The sequence below is a fragment of the Meriones unguiculatus genome, chromosome 6 (assembly GCF_030254825.1).
Source record: "Meriones unguiculatus strain TT.TT164.6M chromosome 6, Bangor_MerUng_6.1, whole genome shotgun sequence".
Taxonomy (NCBI): domain Eukaryota; kingdom Metazoa; phylum Chordata; class Mammalia; order Rodentia; family Muridae; genus Meriones; species Meriones unguiculatus.
The window spans coordinates 115,950,269-115,970,973 of NC_083354.1; the positions used below are offsets into that span (position 1 = coordinate 115,950,269).

At 43.0% G+C, this 20,705-nt stretch overlaps 1 protein-coding gene across 1 annotated transcript; it reads right to left on the reverse strand.

The window, feature by feature from the left end:
- Positions 1-1,642: 1,642 nt before the first annotated feature.
- Alkal1 (ALK and LTK ligand 1) lies at positions 1,643-20,023 on the reverse strand. The gene is made up of 4 exons (XM_021652337.1): positions 19,840-20,023; positions 6,502-6,555; positions 3,173-3,253; positions 1,643-1,707 (listed from the first exon to the last, which is right to left on the reverse strand). Exons 1-4 carry the CDS (start codon positions 20,021-20,023, stop codon positions 1,643-1,645), a joined length of 384 nt encoding a protein of 127 aa, XP_021508012.1.
- Positions 20,024-20,705: the final 682 nt, after the last annotated feature.

Consider the following 20,705-nt stretch of genomic DNA (forward strand, 5'->3'; position numbering starts at 1 on the left):
AAAAGTACTGGCTCTTCATGCTCAACCCACATGGTGGCTCATATCTCCAGCCCCAGGTATACACATGGGCAAAAAACCCTTATACATGAAATAAAAGTAAACAAAATCTCAAATATATAATAGTCTGAGACTATATTTACACAGAATATTACAAAAGAAATCACTGAACCCCAAAATTGTTTTAGTCTTGACTTTTTGAGACAAGGTGTCATATTTAAACTCTACAATTTTAAAAAGTTCCAGGCAAATGTAGTTTGTGTACAATATTTTATAACCTTTAATTTTGAGTGGTACATAGTATTGGATTCAGGACCTGACACACACACACACACACACAAATACATGCTCTATCATTAAACTGCATATCAAGCCCCATGTTTTAAATGATAATACAATAAATGTTGGGAGAAGAACAAATCTAATTATTATAATGCAATCAATTTAAGAATTTCATATACATTTTCATGTACATAAAATATATTTTAGAAACAATCATGCAGCAAAAATACTAGCATTTTTCAGTGTTTCGAGTACATCTTTATTTGTAAACCAGTATTATAACTTATGCGGGCTGGAGAGATGGCTAAGTGGTTAAGAGCATTGGTTGTTTTTCCAGAGGACCCAAGGTTCAATTTCCAGCACCTGCATGACAACTCACAACTGTCCATAACTTCAGTTTCAGAGGGCCTGGCACCCTCACACAGACCTATATCTAGGCAAATGATCAATGCACATAAAAGTAAATAAATATTTTTAAAATAATTATAATTCATATTGAGCTATTATGATCGTACAAATGGAATTTTCTTCCCTTGGTTTCCTAAAATAATTGATCCAGAATACAACTTTGAGTTTAGCATTTCACTTTGCCAAGTAATGGCTAGAGTACATGGTTATTTTATCATTTCATCTTCCTTGTGTTTTTAATTGTGATTTTTTTGTTTTGTTTTGTTTTGTTTTGTTTTGTTTTTTTGAGACCGGCTTTCACTCTATTGTCCAGGCTGGCCTTGAACTCATTCTTGCCTCTGCTTCTCAAGTGCTGGGATTATAGCATGCACTGCCATGCCCACCTAATTGTTCTCCCACTTTGCCAATATCCTCTCTCTTTTTTTATGTGTGTACTATGTAAATTGAAGTTTTATAGCTTGCTTTTTTTTCTCCGTTATATATTTGACCATGTAAGATAGACTTGATAACAGTTGTTCACCTGTGTATCTGTGCAATGCTTCTGCACAATAATAAACTGAGAGTGAAAACTGTTGAAGTCTTTTGGTCACTAAGGGCTGGTAAGGCTTTGAGAAAAACTACCTTGCTTAATGTAACTGCCTGGAAGACATACCGTGGAGAGGGGGAGGTGAGTGGAAAAAAAGGAAATGGAAAACAGAAATAAATTCTTAGGATAAGATAAATAAACAAGCCTGGCACGGTGGTGCATGCCTGTAATCCCAGCACTCCGGGAGGCAAAGGCAGACAAATCTCTTTGGGTTTGAGGCCAGCCTGGTCTACAAAGCGAGTACAGGACAGCCAAGGCTACACAGAGAAACCCTGTCTCAAAAACTGGAAAAAAAAAGCAGACAGACAGACAGACAGACAGACAGACAGACAGATAGATAGATAGATCAATACTCACGGCACAAATTTCCTAGGTCTGGGAGCACAGTGGACTCACAGCTAACCTCGTCAGCAATCTAGCACATCTTTTATAATCTAGGAAAAACATTTAAAGGTAACAATACATGTAGTTAATTGCTATGACTGTGAAAGAAATAGTGTTCTTGTTATTGATTCATGTAACAATCACAGTTTTAAAAGCACCCAGCATATTAGGTGCTTACCATGGATTTTGTTCTCTGTTGCTCTGACAACATAAAAATTTAACTCCTTCACTTTAGAGATGACTCAAAAGCTTCAAATGTGACTTACCTCATAGCAACTAAGTAGTTTAGTTACCAAAACTGCCTTTTCTCCACCAAACTATGCTGTTGTCCACTGCCTTTGCCTTGAATCTTTGGCTGGCTAGTTGTGTCTTGTTTGTTTGTTTGTTTTTGTCAAAGTGATACAGAGTAGAGTCATCTGAGAAGAGAAAACCTTGGTTGAGGGTCTGCTTCCATTAGATTGGCCTGTAGGTGAATCTGTGGAAGATTTTTTTTTTAATTAATGATTGATGTGGGAGGGACCAGACCACTGGAAGTCATGAGGAATAGGCCAGTAAGCAGCATTCCTCCATGGCCTTTGTTTCATTCAGTTCTGGCCTTGAGGTTTCTACCTTGGCTCCATCGACGATGAACTGTGATGTGAAAGTGTAAGCTGAAATAAAGCTTTCTTTCCCAACTCACTCTTGGTCAGTGTTCTGTCATGGCAACAGAGAAGCAAACTAAAATAGCTCTAGTATACTTAATTTTCAGTAGTCATTAAATGTGAGGAGTTTTATTTATTTTTTATTTTTTAAATATAAAAATCTAACTCAACATCCTAAGTAAAGTTAAATACTCCTCAAGGTAATCTAGCTGACAAGAAACAAAATGCTTAAAAGTCACTCACTTTAATGGGAATTTTTAGATTTAGAAATGAATTAGAAATAGGTGACTCAGCTACCATACATTCTCATAACTGAGATTTTAAATGATAGCCCTTTAGTGCTATGTTTGGAATTATTACTAACTCCAGGAACTTAAGCTTTCAAAAGAGATCATTGCACAATAGGCTCTCATCGCTCACAAAAACCCAGCATACACTGCACAAATGACATGATATAAAAAAACATTTATTTCAAAGTAACTTAGGAAGAGACATTGAGTTGCACTTCATAGTCAGCTCTCTTTTTTTTTTTTTTTTTTTTTTCATTTGTATGAGGAAGTACTTTATTTAGACCAAGGAATTTGAATAATGATAAACGGTTTCAGTCCTGACAAACATTCTGGTCTTTCAGAAAATCTGGCTATTTTCAGATTTGGAAATATTCCCAACTAGAAATATGATCTCTCATTCCTTATAGTTTCAACAGTGCACACAGCTTTGCGAACTGAAAGGTCATAAACAGCATCTTGTGGGCTGTTTAGTCTGTTCTGTCCCACCCAAAGACAGTTGAAACTTGAAGCTACAGGCATCTATTGTTGGATAAGTTGTTCATTTGTTAGTTTGTTTCTTCTAAAATTTTGCCCAAGCAACTTACAGGCTGGCATGGAGCAATCCCTGGTATTGTGATAAAGTCGATGGAAGTGTTTGCTACATTCAGCTGAAAATGTGACAGGCCCTGGAGAAAGGGAAAGAATGCTTATTATAAACACCTGCGTGTTTGCCAAACAAATTTCTAGCACTCTATGGATGGAGACGGTGTAACAGTAGTTTCCATCCTGCCTGCCCTGTTGGCCTGAGAATTCCTGCCTTCACCCAGACTCTGCAGGAGGCACTGAACTTTGATCTAAGTTCACACCACATTCTCAGTATCCCCCATCATGGGACCTTCTGACTAGGAGAACTCTGGAGCAACTGAAAAGGGGCACTCCAGACTGAAGGAAAATCTGCAGAGAGCCAGCCAAGACAGGGTGACTTTCTGGTCTCTTGATTTTTTTTTTTTTTTTTTTGTTGTTGTTGTTTTTACTTAATGTGAAGAAATGTTTCTAGTGATGACATTTGTTTTTAATTGAAGCGATGTGTGCTCGCCAGTGCAAGGATTACTGCAAAGAGGACAGAGCCTTGAAACTGCCCCAAAACATTTCTACTTCTACCTGGACAACAGTCAGTTTCCCAGAACTCAGTGCTGCCTTCCTCATCTGCAGGTGTCTCTGAATAATAGCCAGAAACATCATTTGAAAGTTAACAGCTAGGTGTAGTTACAGTGGGATGTAATTCTAGTGCCTGGGCTGGGAAGACAGGAGGATGAGGATTTCAAAGCCAGCCTTAGTTACAGGACACCTTGTCTCAGAAAAAAAACAAACAAAAAACCTGAGTTAAATATGTTAATTAACAAATACAACTTTCAGAATTGATTAACATGTATAAGGAAACCATGTCTTTCTCCTATTACAAGACTGGGATGTATTATAGTAAAAGACAACTGAGATTTTTTAGCTGCAGAGAAGGGATAGCAGTATGTATGCATACTGTATTGTGTATGTATTATAAACATAATAATCTTATGTTATTCTAGAACTTGTACGATAGATTGTTTGAAAATTATTCACAAGATAATATGAAGAACAAAATTGTGTCATAAAACACTCTATCTGGTCTCATCAGGACTGCCTGCATTGTCTTTCTCTGTGGCCTGGAAGGGGAGGAGGACCTCCTCTATCAGTGGACTAGGGGAGGGGCAGGGGAGGAGAAGAGGGAGAGAGGGAGGGCGGAATTGGGAGGGGAGAAGGGAGGGAAACAAAGCGAAAAAAAATTGTAATAAATAAAAAATAAATTAAAAATATACAAAAGAGAAAGAAAGAAAGAAAGAAAGAAAGAAAGAAAGAAAGAAAGAAAGAAAGAAAGAAAGAAAGAAAGAAAGAACAGAAAAGCCCTGTGGAAGTTTAAAAAAAAAAAAGACACTATCTGTTCTTATGAGTGGCATATGCTACATCTATAAATCATTCCCATACCGAAGGCTTAGGAAACATTGCAGAAAAGGGGGTGGAGAGATTGTTAAGAGTCAGAGGATCAGGGACTTTGCTATGAGACTGTGTCTCTCAGTGACATCAGAAGCTATACCCATAAGGTCTGACTCACATGGCCATGCAAATGTGAGCTGAACAAGGAGGACACCAACAAATATGCCAAACTGCCTGGGGAAGTGGCCACAAGGTTTCAAGCCTACACAAAGAACTACAGGCAAAAGAGGAAAGCTGGGAGCAGAGATGTGGCCCTCCCTTCGGAGAAGCACACCAGTTGGTTGTTCAGTGCCAAATGATAAGCCCCAACACATGCAGTCACCTATCATTATATAGATACAAAAACAAGTTATATTTAGGAATATAAGTTATATGAGAGAGTTTGGAGGGAGCAAGGGAAAGGGGGAAATGCTATAATTAAACTGCATCCTCATAAACAAACAAACAAAGCATCCAGAGGGGGAGTGACGTGTGCTCATCTGTCTCCAGTTTATAGAAGCTCAAGGCTGCCTTGGCTGAAGCAGTCTAAACCCTTCAGTGTGCCCTGGAAGACTGTTGGCCATCTGATTTGTCCACACACCTTTCCAGCTCATCCCCGGTCCATCCACACCATCTGCCTGTCCTCTCCCAGGCTATACGCTACAGGCTGGCTCAGTAGGTTCCTCATGACCATACTGTCTTCCTTTAAAGCACATCCTACTGCGAGCCTTCTCAGATGAGGTGGTGGTTTGAATAGTCTCATAGACCGAGGTAGGGCATGTGTCAGGGGTGTCAGAGCTCCCTGCATGGAGCTCTAGAGAGGCCATTGTGTGAGGCTGTGAAAGTAAAGCTGGACTGCCTTGGAGGCCCCAAGAGGTTAGAGATGCCAGAGCCGCAGGACACCTGCTGAGGAAAGCTGCTAACAGAGAGTGGAACCAGCGCAAGAGAAAGAAGTGTGTTGCAGTCAACAAATCTGAAAGGAGTTGGAGACCTGAAGAGAATTTTGACCTCAGGCAGGAGATGCAGAGTTTAGGGTTTGCTCAGTTGGTTTTTGGTCTTGGTTCGGTCCAGTATTTCTTCACTCTGCTCCCTTCCTTATGTTTTGGAACAGTAATGCTGTTCCATGATATGCTGGGCCATGATATGTTGAAAGTATGTGATCTAGTTTTTTATTTTGACTTTATAGGGGATTAGTGTTAAGAGGTTGCAGGAATCTCAGAAAAGACCTTCAACTTTGGACTTTTAAACATTGTTAAGACTGTGATAGACTATGGGAACTTTTGAAATTGGACTAAATGCATTCTGCATTATGTTATGGCTACTAGCCTATTGGGGCCAGGGAGTGGAATGTGATGTTTTGAATAGGAATGGCCCACGTGGGCTCACACATTTGAATGCTTGGGCCATAGGGAGTGGTACTTGTTTGGCCTTGTTGGAGGAAGTGTCATTGTGGAAGCAGGCTTTGAGGTCTTCCACGTTCAAGCTACGCTCAGTGTGGCTCATAGTCTTTTTCTGCTGCCTGCATACCAAAATATCCAGCACCATGTCTGCCTTTACACATTCATGATTCCCACCATGATGATAATGGACTAAACTTCTGAAACTGTAAGCGAGCTCCAATTAAAATGTTTTTCTTTAGAAGAGTTGCCTTGATCATGGTGTCTCTTCACAGCAATGAAACCCTAACACAGTTTCTTGGTAAATCATTCTCCCTATTTTTCTCTAAAATATCATTTATATTTATTGTATATCAAGTTCTGGTGCACATTAAAGTTCAAACAAGTTAATAGCAGTTGACTGAAAACCCAGTTGAACTACAAGGCTCTTCTAGACATTAATCTTCACAGCTTTGTTGTTTAAGACTGCATTCTGTATAAAACCCTTTCCCCGCTTTGGTAACTTAATCCCTGAAATAGCATATGCTTACCTGTGAAATGCTTTATAAATTTGTCTTTCAAGGTCAAGTCTCTTGGGAATATTTCTAAAAAACAAAAAGAAAGAAAGAAAAAAGACTGTGTAATTTCCAGGATACATTTCCACTACTAAAACATAATTATAGCACTAAACACATAGTTCCATGCAATGTGCATAGCTGACCTCAAATCCCTTGCTCCGACCCTAACCATTTCAAAGAGCTCTAGAGCTCTAACAGAACTTCCTGCTTGCTCTACAGCTCCCCCAGGGAACCCTACAGACCCCTCAGCAATGCGGAGCTACAGCTGAATGTCTGACTTTCTGGCTGCCCAAGTGCTCCCCACTCCATCTAACTATTAGTTTGCATACTCCATTTCCAAACATTCATCTCGGGTCTTGCATTTCTAATGTCTACTAACTCTGGCTGGCCCAGACACCACAGTTCCATGCTTAGACTACAGCCTCCTAATCTGTCTTGTGCTCCCTAAATTCTTTCTCCAGAACAGCAGCCAGAATGAGCGAGAAGAGCTGCTCTTGAAGTCATTCGTGAGACTGTCCCACTCACAAAGCTTTAGCTTAGAATGAAGCACAACTTAAAGATAAGGCTTCTCTTCATACTGCACTGGTACTCATTAAAACAGGCTGTCAAGAAAACACAGTTGAACCACTAGAAGCACACATAATGCATGCAGAAGAGGAGAAAACAAACGTAATGCTTGAGCCTCAGGGTTTGTTGCCAGTTGTATATTTACTTTTTTCTTAAAAAAACAACAACAAAAAAAAACAACTACCTCAATATTAGCTCTTACTTATTTATTTTGTGTGATATATCATGTATGTAAAGGTTAAAGGACAAATTTCAGGCTATTGTTCTCTCCTTCCAGCACATGGATCCCAGGTGTCAAACACAGGTCACCAGGCTTGAGGGTAAACACCCTTACTCACTGAGCCATCTTGCCGGCCCCACCAACATTTAGACTTACAACATCGTCCTTACACACTGACTTCTTTAGAGACCACACATAATGTGAATGTAGCACAGAAGGTACCTTTGTCACCCACAGGTGAGTCAGAATTCGTGGAGGCTGAGCTATGTTGATGGAGTCTCAGGGGAACTATGACAGCCCTTTTTGCCCCAGGAGAGGAGGAATGTGTGAGAGCCCTTCTTGTGAAATAGCTATCATGAGCTCAGAGCATGAGTGAGAGGAGGCCGGAGTTCAGGGATCCAAGCTTTGCTTCTATGTCACACTGGACACCTGCACTTTAGAAATAAGCTGAATGGGTAAGAGCATCCACTGTGCAAGCATTAAAACCTGAGTTCAAATCTCCAGTTTTCATGTAAGATGCTGATCATTGATGTTCAAGCCCATAACCACATCACCGAGGGTAAGAGATAGGTACCAAAAATCTACACTTCTGATTCAAAGATGATGTTTCAAGGAAATAAAGCAGAGAATGATAGACAGATATACTCAATATCATCCTCTGGATTATACATGCATGTAAATTACATATATAATAATAAAGTGGCATCAAATGGATTCCTTCTTATTACCCAAAGTTTTGCTTTTTACTATATGTTCCACTGACCAGTAGGAGCATCTGAGAATTTCCTATAAGTACGACATAAGTCTTTGTTTTCCAATAGAACATGGTATGTTTCAAACAGCTCCCATACTGTATACAGGGTCCGTGTCTGCTCAGGTGCCACAGAAGGATAGTACAATAGTTGTCCCCACTTTCTTAGACTCTAAGTATAGAGAAAAATAGATGTAGTTCCCTTGATAAATGACACAATCCAGTCAGACTTACACATCTGTGGTCCTTACATTTTGAGACTAAACCACTATATCCTGAACATTTGGTAGTAGGGGCGTGTATGGAATGTCTCTGAACTAAGAGTGTGTAGAACTTTCTCTTGTCGTTCTTCCCAAAACATTGTTTCTCAATACTTATTTACATAGCATTGGGTTTTCAATATTATACAGAATCTGGAGATAAGTTCAAGCATTCAGGAGGCATGTGTGTGTTATGTGTAAATACTACCAGGTTACATAAAAGGCTAGAGCATCTGTGGCTCATGGCAATCTCAGAGGATTTTTTTGGATCCAGTTCCCTATAGATACCAAAGAGGAACTGTATTGTTTTAGTTTCCCAGGGCTACCATAACAAAATTCCACAAATTGGATGTCTCACACTACCAGAAACTTACTGTGTCATAATTCTGGAAGGCAAAAGTCTGAGATCAGGATGTGAACTGGGAAAATATCCTCTGTGAAGGCTCGAGAGAAATCTCTCTCCAGTCTGTTTTCAGTTTCTGTGGTTCCCAGGGCTCCTGGCATTCTGTGGTGTCACTCGAGCCTCCCTTTTGTCTCCATGGGGTTCTCCCCTTTATCTCTGGAGCTTCATATGGTCATCATATTGTATGGACCCCTGTGAAGCTGAACTAAGGGTCCTCTCTACCACACTCTGACCTCATTTTAACTAACTGTGTATACCATTACCCTACTTCCCAACAGAGTCACATTCCAAAGCCCTGGGGCATAGGGCTACACTGTATTTGGGAGGGAGGGGATGTGTAATTCAACTCAAATGAAAATCTGAGCTCACTAAACACACTGAATTTTATGATGTGAGGTTCTATTACAATTCTTTGGGAAAGAGACCAGAGTTGGTCAAGTTGGTTACTGCATGCTGTGAAGACAGAACATGTTTTATGATCATCATTATTGCTTTACCATTTGACAGTTCCATACATAATATAGTACACGTTACATGTCACAGTACTTCCGAGTGTTTTGGTCACAATGTATAGGTTCTTACTAGCTTTCTAAAAGCTTTTGAAAACAAAAAATAATTATTTGAGAAATTCTTTTCCTGTCACAACTATTCTTAAGGAGAGAGAATTACTAAAAATTACACGAAAATGGAATGTTTAAGATCACAATCACTTTTAAAAGAGATTTTTTTTTTTCATTTTTGTTACTCTTTGGCAAATTCATACATAAAGTCAGTGTATTTAGATTATATCCACTCTATTTCTCTTTCTTCATACAGAACCCCTCTCATCCTTCTTTCAACTTCAAGAGCTGAATTTTTATTTTAGTCATTTTTATATGTATGGTGTTTCTCATGATGAGACTGGAGTTATGGGTTTAAGAAATATCTCACAGGTAAGATATCATTTTAGTCTGATTAAGGCTACATCTACTCCTGGAGAAAGGGTTAGAGGTAGTTTCTTGGAGGCCAAGTGAGATAGAAATCAACTGCCCACTGCCCAACAGGAGTGATGGTGTCCAGACTGCTTCGCAGGCAGGCACAGGTTAGGAAGGACACAGACACACAAGTGAAAATGGAAAAGAAGGCCAGATTTTGTACCACCACACCTGGTGGGGTTTTGTTTGTTTGATTTTTTCTTCTTCTTCTTTTTCTTTTCTGGATTTCCTTTCTTAAAATAATTAATTAAAATTTAAATGAGTGAAGAGTTAATTCACATTTTCATACAACATACTAAGTACATTTCATGGCATAAAGATACATCCTTTGAAATTCAAAACATACACAGACACCCCTATTGTTTATATAAGTGGCTTAGATAATCAAACATAATGGTTGCACTATCTAAAATAAAATAAACTACTTATGAAATTCATATTTAAACCATCTTCATTTCTCAGTCACCATCCTAACAATTGTAACTCCCTTAGCTTGACCATCAGCAAGGATATAAAACCATCTGTGACTGAATTTACTCAATGAAAATGGGAGAGGAGTCCAACTGCTTCTGAAGAGAGGTCAGATGCTGTCAGGTTCCATTTTAGTTTCATTTGAAGGTGGGATTTATACTAAAGGGAAGTCACTTCTACTTTCTTCTGTGGGAGAGGAAGAGCTGGTCCTGAGGAAGAGACTGAGGAAATGTCACAGTGAGGACAGATTCCATTCCACACTGATGTGAATAGGAAAATCCCTTGCTGGGAAGCCATCTTTAGAAGCTAGAGGAAGGGGAGGAAAAAGAGGAGCCCTTCTCATCAAAAGTGTCCTTGGATCTACTGGGAACAATAGACCAGAGATGGAATGAAGAACTGAGTTGGAGAAACAAGGCCAGGACCAGATGCTCCAATTCAGCAGAGAGGGCAATTGGGCATGTGTGATTACCACAGTAATCTTTGTTATCACTTTGGCTGGATTCCAGTTCTGAAGACATGGGCCCGTGACTTCATCAAAAGGAAGCCTAATAAAGCTTCTTTGAGAATTAGCATAAAATGCGGTTTGTTTTTATAGAATAGAGCTGGGTTGGGATGTGCTTGGTCTGAGGGAGGGCTCATCCTCTCCTGTCCTTGTTCTCATGGAGGTAATGGGGACGCAGTGTCAACAGGTGTGGTCTGAGCCAGCCCTTCACAGGTGGGATCTCCTTGGCTGCTAGTCAGGTGGTGCAGTGCATTTGCTGTTCCCCCACCTCGTCCTCCTTCCCTGTAGCAAAGCTGGAGAGAGAAAAGCTGTCACTGCAGAAGAAATTCTGCCCCACAGTGCAGGGCTGCACACAGGGTGAGGGCCAAGTGCAGAGATCACTCTGATACAGGCTGTATTCAGAATACCAAGTGTGTAAAGATCTTTCCCTAAAAAATTCAAATTTAAAGACCATTTCAGTCAACTTTTAGAAAAATTTTTATTTTTATTTTTTCTTCCCAATTTATTCATTACATATTCTAATTGAAGCCCCCTCCCTCAAGTCCCCCAGTCCCACCCTCTCTCCCTCTTCCCCTTATCCCCTTCCCCTAGTCTACTGAAAGGGGAAGTTCTCCACTATTGCCATCTGCCCATGGCTTGTTAAGTCTCATCAGGACTGCTTGCATCCTCTTCCTCCGTAGCCTGGCAAGGCTGCATCTCCAGGGGCAAGTGATCAAAGAGCAGCCAACTGAGTTCATGATGGAGGCAGTCCCTGATCCCCTCACTCAGAGATTCACATGGAGACGGGGCTGCTGGTCAACTTTTATCTGCTGTGAGCATTTTCCCTTCTTAGAATAATGAGGCTTTTAACACTCAACCTGCTAACTAACAACGATGTGTCTTTTTTCCTCCTTGAAAGGAACAAATGGTTCTTTCTAATTCCTGAAGATCATGGCTTCACCTTTTGAGTCTCTCCAGCACTTCAGCTGCTTGGTGCTGTGTTCTTCCACTTGGTAAAGTTGCTCTTCTTATCTGGTAATTTCCTCTCTTAATTTGCTGTGGGATTTTGTTTTCTGTCTGGAAACACTTCAGCCTTTACTTTACACTTCTGGTGAAGCCTCTGTCCCTCACTGTCTGTGCATTTCTGCTGTGAAAATACCTCTTCCCTCTGCAAGGCTGTATTGTGCTGTGTGTGGTTATCACTCCGCCCTAGCTACTTCAGATATCTGCAAGAAACTAGCCATCTTCTTTTTTTTTTTTTTTTTTCTGGGGCTTTTGAAGAAGCATCTGACTCAGTTGCAAGACTCTGTTTCTTCTGAGTTCCTTTTGGCATTGAGCACAGTACCATTTTGTGATTACTTCGAATTTGATTCTCCTTTGCTGCCACCAGCCACACCATTTTTTAAGCAGCACTGGCCAGAACACAGAGAAAGGCTGGAGGTTACTTTCTTTATTGTGACATTGTTTGGACTCTTAGTGTGTGTTGTATCTTTTCCACTCATCCAGTCTTCCCATGTTCCAGCTTCTTGTAGAAGCCTTCTCTGGCTTTCTTGAGGTTGTAATTCTCATTCACAATATTATTCATTGATCTTTTACGTCGTTCTTCATTGATTTGAACTACCCTGGACATCATTTTGGCTTCAGATGCTTGTAACAGGAGAGCTTCAGCCTACTAGTGACAGTATCTTTTTAAAAAACATATATTTACTTATTCCCTTTACATCCTGATTGTAGCTCCTCTCCTATCCACTCAGGCCTCCCACCGTGCACACTCCTCCACCCATTCTTTCCCCTCCCTCTCCTCAAGGAGGGGGGAGACCTTCCATGGGTAGATGATATCTTTTTTTAAGTAGCAGACATCAATCCATTTTGTGCAGAACGCTCCAACATTTTTTAGTTCTTTCTCTAGAAATAGCATTTCCCCATGTTTCAATGTGGATCCCTCTCTCCGGCTTCTCTCCATTCGCCTCTAACTTCCTGTTTTTGTTGACTCCTTCCCAGATGCCTCTAGACCTTCATGGTTTGGGGGTGACCAGGTGGATGCTGGGAATTAATCCTGTGTCCTCTCTAAGAGCAGCCAGTGCTTTGCCTGCTGAGACACAGCTTCAGCTCGCATGTAATACGTTCAAACCTTGTGTGGCCATGGGTATCAAACACTTTAACGGTGACATTAAACATAAGGCCAGGGCTACTGTCTTTCACATCCACAGAGACAGGAGCAGAACATCACCTGCCTACCTGTTTCCTAACAGCAACGAAGACCTTAGAAATCTGCACCTAAACAGTCGAGAGTTTTCTTACAGCCGTAAAAATGAAAATCAAAGAGGAAAAGGTGTGGTTAAAATGGAATTTGCGGGGTAGGAAGAAGGCTTATTAGGTAAAGGTGCGTGCTGCCACGCCTGACGAGTTCAGTCCCTGGGTCCCACGTAGTGGAACGACTGCTGCAAGTTGTCCTCTCACCTCCACATGTGTGCCCCAGCAAATGCACACACATACACGTACATGTTCATGTATAAGGATAATAAAAATTTTAAAGGACTTTGAAAACTTGTAGCTTCCCTAGGTTATCTCTGATTAAAAAGCAATGTTCTGGGGAGAAGAAAAACAACAACACTTAGTGATTCTATTGCCATCCTGCATAGAATTTCTCTGCTTTGCAGTGAAATAAATCGGTCCTTCAAGCAGATAACTGCTACTGCCAGAAGCACTGTGAATGGGGAGAAATCCATTCATGTAAGTGAGCTCTGGCCAGTCATAATGAGTGTTTATGATCAGAGCAGCTGGCTACTGGGCCCAGCAGACGGCAGACATCTGGTTATAGTGCCTGCCAAACACAAAAGTGGAGTAAAATCATATGCATCCTTTCCACCTTGAACTCTTCCCGCACTAACAGTTTTCGGCGAAAACAAATAACTGTGAAGCAACTCCACAAATAAAACATCAGCACATGTTAAAGCTGAAGGGGGTGGGCCTGCTTGTTCACTATAGCAATCACTTCCTTGTATAGATGTACAGTAAGGCATCAGGCTGGGAGCCTTAACTATGTTTAATAAAACTGTTTTAAGGAAGAACCCAATCCTGGTACCCAGGAGAGAGATAGGAGCTTAAGGCCAACCTGGACTATGTTGCAAGACTCTGTCTCAACAAACAAACAAGCTGTACTTTCTATCTTGGTAATATGCAAAGTAGCAGAAAATATTTTCATTATTTCACTTGGAAAAAAATGCTCGTCACCAGTTATTGAAGTATGACTGTCTATTTGGGCAGAGAGAATCCTTACAGATTTACAAAAAAGGTAATCTGGATTGCACAAATAGAATTCCATTATCATGCAAGTGCCAGAAGTATCCAAATGTAGGTAAGGTTTTTTGAGATTTTTTTAATGTAAATATAGCTATGGGACATGTATAGCTATTTTTGAGCACAGCAAGATGTCAAAAGGAAAGAGAGATGTGATACTGAGAAGTATGTACTGGCTCTTCAGCCATGCTAGGGATTTCCTAGGAATCTCCAAGAAGACCCTGTTTTTAACATGCTGATGATTTGTCTAAGGACTAGAAGCCCCTAGAGTGCTTCAGGGCCAGAAATGGTCACGAGAAACAAAATGCAAAACAGGGAACTGGTCCCAGGAAAGGGAGGAGGGCTAAAGGTTCAGTTGAATACCAGTGACCAGCAAGTCAATAAGTCCTACCTATGTAATGAAACCCCCACAAAATCCAGAAGATGGTGGGATTTTAGAGCCTCCAGATAGCTGTGCACATGAAGAGCAATTGAGGATAACGTCCACTCAGAGGGCATGGAGGTCAGTGACTTTCCCCACCTTCACTATTTTAAACCTTTTTATGATAAACAAACAAAGTAGGTATGGTGTTTCCCTGAGTTCTGTTAGCTGGCCTAGTAAATTAAACCAGTTTGTAGCTGGGCATTAAGAAAATCAGACTGGAGTCAGCACATGCCTGAATCTTAGAACTAGGCTTCTGGTATGGTGCCTTCCACCCCACACACAGAATGCTGCCACATACATACACACACACACACACACACACACAGCCAAAAAAGTTTCCTGAAGCAGGTAACTAATGACTATGTTACCATAGCTCCTTTCCCCCAGATCAGTTGCTTTCATATGTGGTAGCTTCCCTTCTGCCAGCACGGGCCATTTGCCCAACTGGGGACCATTTGGAGTTAAATAACTAAAACGTCTGCAAAAAGTTTGGAGCATACTTTCAAGATGTCTTGATTTTGTATTCTCCCATACAGCAATCCTAAGTAGCCCCAAATGAATTTAATTTCCTGTGTCCGTGAGTGAGTAGGTTGACTTCACTCAGATTCAACAGTTGGGAATGTCAGGGACTTAGAACTGAGAGGAGGCGTGAGGTGGGATACGTGGAGTTGGACTCTGTCCTTGCGTGGAGAGCATCAGAACCGAGCTGGATTTGAGGACAGCGGCTGGTGTCCACTGCAGAGTAGACTGCTGCTTATGGGGAGAAAACCTTATGTGTCTTATTGTCACAGAAGTCTTCCATTTTGGTTGCTGATTTTACTATGAGGGTCCAAGATGTGCAAACAGAATGCCATCAGGCAAAGAAGCACCTTCAAGGCCAAAACTGAACAGGTGGGAAGGACGAGGTAGGGAAAGGATCAGCACAGAGTCAGCCCTGAGTTTGTGATTGCCCCCAGCCATGGGAAGAGAAACAGAGAAAAAGAGAATCTGTCTTCAGTCACCTTAAAAGTTCAAGTGAAAAATACCTCAACCCCTCAACCGACCTGGAGCCTCTCTTCCCTTTCAGTCTGCCTGCAGGGGATCTGTCTGATTTGTGGCCCCACGTTGCCTTTGAGAAGATGTAGGACATTTTTGGAAAAGTCAAGAGAAGCCGCCAGCGCAGCTTTCCACAAGGAGAGGGACCACACCCTACACTACTCAATAAAGAATGTCATTTGAAACTGTTTAGAATAACCTCCCCAGAGGAATCTTCCGTTTCTTTCGAGGCTCCACCATCAGCAGGTCTTACATTTACCACAACACCCCGCAATCTCTGGCTTTAGAAATTCTATAGAAATAATGCAAGCGTGTCTAGGGCACAAGAGGGGAAACACCAAAGTCGAAAGTTTCCCTTTATACTTCCTTTCCTCATGTTTCATGACAGTTTCCTTCTGATCTCCAAATCCTCCAAATCTCTTTTCTATCCAGCCACAGCCCATTTTCAGCTTTCTGATTGTGTCTGCTTGTCAGTGCATGAGTTGTCTAGAACCCCCTCTGCATGGCAGAGTTTGGGGTAGGAATCCATTTGTGTTCCTTTCTGGTACTGTGACACTGAACAAATGAGCTGGTGTCAGAGTTCAGGAAGAAACGCTATGGGAACACACACATTTCAGTTCTTACCCGAATCAGAGAGAAGCAGGGACACTGGAAGGGAGACAGTCTGGACGGTCACTGCAACACAAAGGCTTGGACCCAGGTGGTGGGAAAGACAATGACACAGAACAACAGATTCTAGGCATTTCAGGCAATGCACATTTAGTAGCAGAATGGGGCTGAACAGTGACTGTCAAAAGCACTCGCAATTAAAAGTCTGTCAAAGTGATCTCAAACATTGTTAATGGCTAATGGAATGAAAGACACCGTCACGGATGGCAGACATGCTGTAGGGAGGAAGGAACTGCCACAGGTGGGTAGCCACCAGCGCTCCTGGGAGCCGAACAGCGCCCCTCCCCCTGCTCAAAGAACAATAATTCTAGGGAGGGAATCCTGGCAGCAAACTCTTGTCCCAGGCTTTGTATTTACTGTAACTTCTGCCTAGGAATGGCCCTCCCTCCTCCAGCCTTGCCTCTGATTTAGGAAAGGAAGCTGACTAACTTACTAAAAAGGGACAATGCATACTGTGCAACACATAGTTGGCCTTTCTGGCGTACAAATCATAAACTCCTTGAAATCTTGGAAATGGTAGTATGTTAAGAAGTTGACTGAGGGCTGGCAGCTTCTGAAGAGCTTCAAGGTGGGTCTGACGGGTTAGCTGATCACCATTATCTATGTAATGAAGTCTCCACAAAAACTCAAAAGCACCGAGTTCAGAGTTTCTGGATAGCTGAAAATACAGAATCATAGGGGTGGGGTATTTGCTCAATATATCCTTTCCCCTATACCCCTTCTAATGCATATTATCATCAGTATCTGTTGTAATACCATTTTTTGACCCACTGCGACAATTTAGTGAAAATCTGAGGAGAGTGTATGGGACCCTTCTTAGCTAGAGGCTCAGAATCACAGGTAACACCACCTGGAGATTGCAGTTGGCACTGGAGGCAGTTCCGGCTTTAGAGACAGTCCTTAACTGGTGGGTTCTGATACCCACCTTCAGGAAACAGTAAGTGACAGAAGCAAGTCAAGTTAGAAACCCCGGTTTGTGTTTACTGCAGAACTGCTGCTGTTGTGTGCAGGGAATCCCCCTCAGTGCGGTCGTGGCCTACGCGGTCACGGTACAGGAGGAATAACTGGGTCTGAGTTAGTTTTTTTCTACTTTTATGTGCAGCAAGGACTCCAGAGCGTAAGCTCAGAAACACTGGAAGGGATGGAGGAAAAGAAAAGGATGAAGGAAAAGTGAAGTGTGGAGCACAAGAGACTTCTGCTGTCCTCAAAGGATAGCCCAGGGGAGCTCTGGAGTTCCGGGGCATTATAAACTGCCCTTGGGCTTGGTCCTCTCACCAGCTCAGGCTGGGTGATGTTGCAGGTTCTGCTTCAGAATCACAGAGGGGGATTTCAGGCTCGTCGACAGGGATGACAGGCTTGTCCTCTAGGACCTGGGAGATGGTTCCTCCTGGAGGAGTTATGGCCCATGCCATTCCTCTGAGAACATCCAGATGGGACTTGTCTTCTCGGTATTCATGTCCTCATTTTTCCCCGATCTATGTCAAGAATTCTATTCACAGACAGCCTCAGATGAAACTAGCCACTCTTTCTTGCCTCATGAAAGCGAAACACCATAATCAAAAGATGAGGCCACCTCACATAGCTGTGGAAAGCAATAGACTTTGAGGATGAGCCGCAGCTCATTTTCCTTCATGCTACACTGTTTTTAAGTCTTTTCTGTCATTTGGGAGAGGGAGTATAATGGTTTGAACCTAGGGCCTCAGATATGCTAGGAAAGTATTCTACCACTGAGCTACAGTCCCCAATTCCCTTCACTGTCTTTCACCAGAGAAAACATGTTAAACTAACATAAAGCATGATTTTGCAATTTGAGATTTTCTCCCATTCCTTTTGTATTCCAAAGTGACACTGGATCCTGAGATAAATATTTTTGTTGGCGATAATTTTTTAATCAAAATGTATAACCAATGTGACAGCATCAAGGTGAATGCCCTCCTCCTTCATGTGGAGGATTTCTGGGTAAGTAGGCTTGGTCCAGACACCCATATTAGCCTTCCAGGTCCCCTCACTACTTTCCTCTGCTTCTCTCCCTGTCTGGCTCACTCAGCTGTCAGATCATGTGCTCTGATCTCCTCCCTCTCCTTGAGATGTGCTGTGATGGACAGACACACTTGGCTTCCTGCTAGTCTTCGCCTCAGCTCTCTGCATGATAGGTAGCATGGGAAGGAGGTAGAAGCTATAGAGTGACTAAGCACATAGTTATGCTATGATTGTTAAGATAGATATGGTTCACCTGTTACCCCAGCACTTAGGAGGCTGAAGTAGGAAGATTTCTGAAAACTCATCACGAGCCTAAACTGTAGAGTGAGTTCCAAGTAGCCTAAGCTATAAAGTAAAACCATTTTTTTAAAAAAAGCTGAGAATTTCCCCTATTGTTTTCTTTTTAAAAAATTTATTTTTTTATATGTAGGAGTGGTTTGTCTTCGTGCATGTATGTGTATTATCTGTATGCCTGTGTCCACAGAAGAGGATGTCACAGACCAGAAGAGGATGTCAGATTCTCTCTAGAACTGGAGTTACAATTGTAAGCTGCCGAATGGATCCTGGGAATTGATCCAGGGTCCTCTTTGAGAATAAGAAGTCTCAACCATTGAACCATCTCTCCAGGGCCCCGTGTTTTCTTAAAAGTGAAGCCTGGGCTAATTATATGCCTATAACTCTAAGGCTGAGCCAAGAAGATAGAAGTTCAAGGCTACGAAAGTAAGATCCTGCTTCAGACAAAAGGGGATAAAAAAGAATGAAGGGATGGGAGAAGAAAGGAAGAGAATAAGGCTCAAAGGAGGGAGGGAGGAGAGGAAGTGAGAGGAGAGAGGCAGGAAGGGAGGGAGGGAAGAAAGAAAGGAGGAAGGGAGGTAGGGTCAGCATAGGCCTTGCCTGTAGTGGCATAATTGACCCTAGCCATGCCTGTGGTTTGCCCTCTCAGCAAGTTCAGTGCAGGCCAGAGAGACAGGCCATTTGCTCTAGCCCCCACCTTGCTTTGTGACTACAAGCTTAAGCAAAGACACCTCAAAGTGGCTTCTCTCTTCCTCACCACCTTATCCCCTGCCAGCACCTTGCCCACTCTCCCCAGCAACCCGCTACATTTCCTGTTCTCCAGGCTTTTGCCCTTTTTCTTCCCATGCACACATCTCTGTGTGTAAGAGCCTCGTGGTACTCCATCCAGACAACTTTTCTTCCTAGGCATCTTGGGAGGAGAAATGTCCAGAGTTGTCATGGGAAGAGATGGTAACATTTAGGGCCCTTCTAACTGACCCGGGGGGAGGGGAGGGGCATCAAGGCGGCATCAGCCATGGCAGCTTAGGGAAATGCATATTCCAGCCACCCATTCCCTGGAGCCAAACTGAAAGCGGGAGAGGCACTCCAGAATGTTCAGATGCTGAGGACCACCACGTTAGTTGAACTCCAGAAGAAGAGTTGACAGGTGCAAAGGTTGTCCTGGCAGGTTTGGCTGTAACCAAGGTCTTCTCACAGTTGGGTCAATTTATTTCCAAAAGACCTCCCACAGTTAGGAAGATGCGTAGAAAGCTGATTTTCTTTTTCCAGCCGTGTTTTGTTATTGAACAAATAATATTTTTTCAATAACAAAAATAACAACTATTGCCTCTCACCCGAGGTAAATCTAGTAAGCCGGCTACATGCTTCCCAGAGAAGATTCCCGGCGATCTACAGGTGTCCACCCTCTGCTGTGCTTAATTCAGCCTTCCCAGCACAAGTTTGCTCTAAGACTGGTGAGCCTCAGGAAAGGGCAGAGCTTACCTGCGCTCCGGGAGACTCGCGGGGCCAGGCGATTCCCCGTCACCGGGAGGAAAAGCTGTGGCCTGAGCTCGGCGACGCGCACCGCCCTGCGTCCCCGGGGCCGCCCCTGGATCCCGGGCGGGGACAAAGCCAGCGCCAGCAGCAGCAGTGCGGGCAGCCTGGAGCTGGGCTTAGCGGGCCACATGGCCTCGGCGTCCGGAGTGAAGAGCGGCGGGCTGGCTTGGCAGTGGGACGTGGAGACGCGCGAGGCTAGGTCTATGCGCTCCCGGGCGCGGGGCGGGGACCGGAGGCGGGGCGGTGCTGGGGACCCGGAGAACCCAGGACTAGGGCGGGTCAGGGCACAGGACCCTCGGTAGCACACGCCGCCCCCTGGGGACCCTTTACTAGTCTCGGGGTGTGGGGAAGAGATGGCGCCAAGTCGCGCAGATTCCCTCTGGCCTCATCTCAAGTCCTAGTTTGTGGGTCTCTAGGTCATGGCCGTCGCTGGCCCACCGGATGGAAAGAACCCGCAACTTCTAGTTCTGGAAGTGAGAAAGCGGGTTGGCGTTTCTGCTGCCAGAGACCAGAGCTCTTTGACCACAAGCCCTGCAGCGTCACAGGGCTGGCCAGGTGGGCACACACGCTGCCCCTGAATCTAGAGTTCTCATCTGTCCAGGAGGTGGCAGAGCTTGGGAGATGAGGAGGGGGTGAGGAAGGGGATGGGAGATCCAAGAATTTGCACTCGGGACAACAGAATCCAAGAATCCCCACACCAGGGCACACCCCGGTCCCTCTGGACAGGCGACCAGAGAGAGAGACACGTGCTGGAAATTTTAAGTTATGGATTTTTTAAGTTATCACAAAGTTTTGTCGGCGTTAATAGCAAG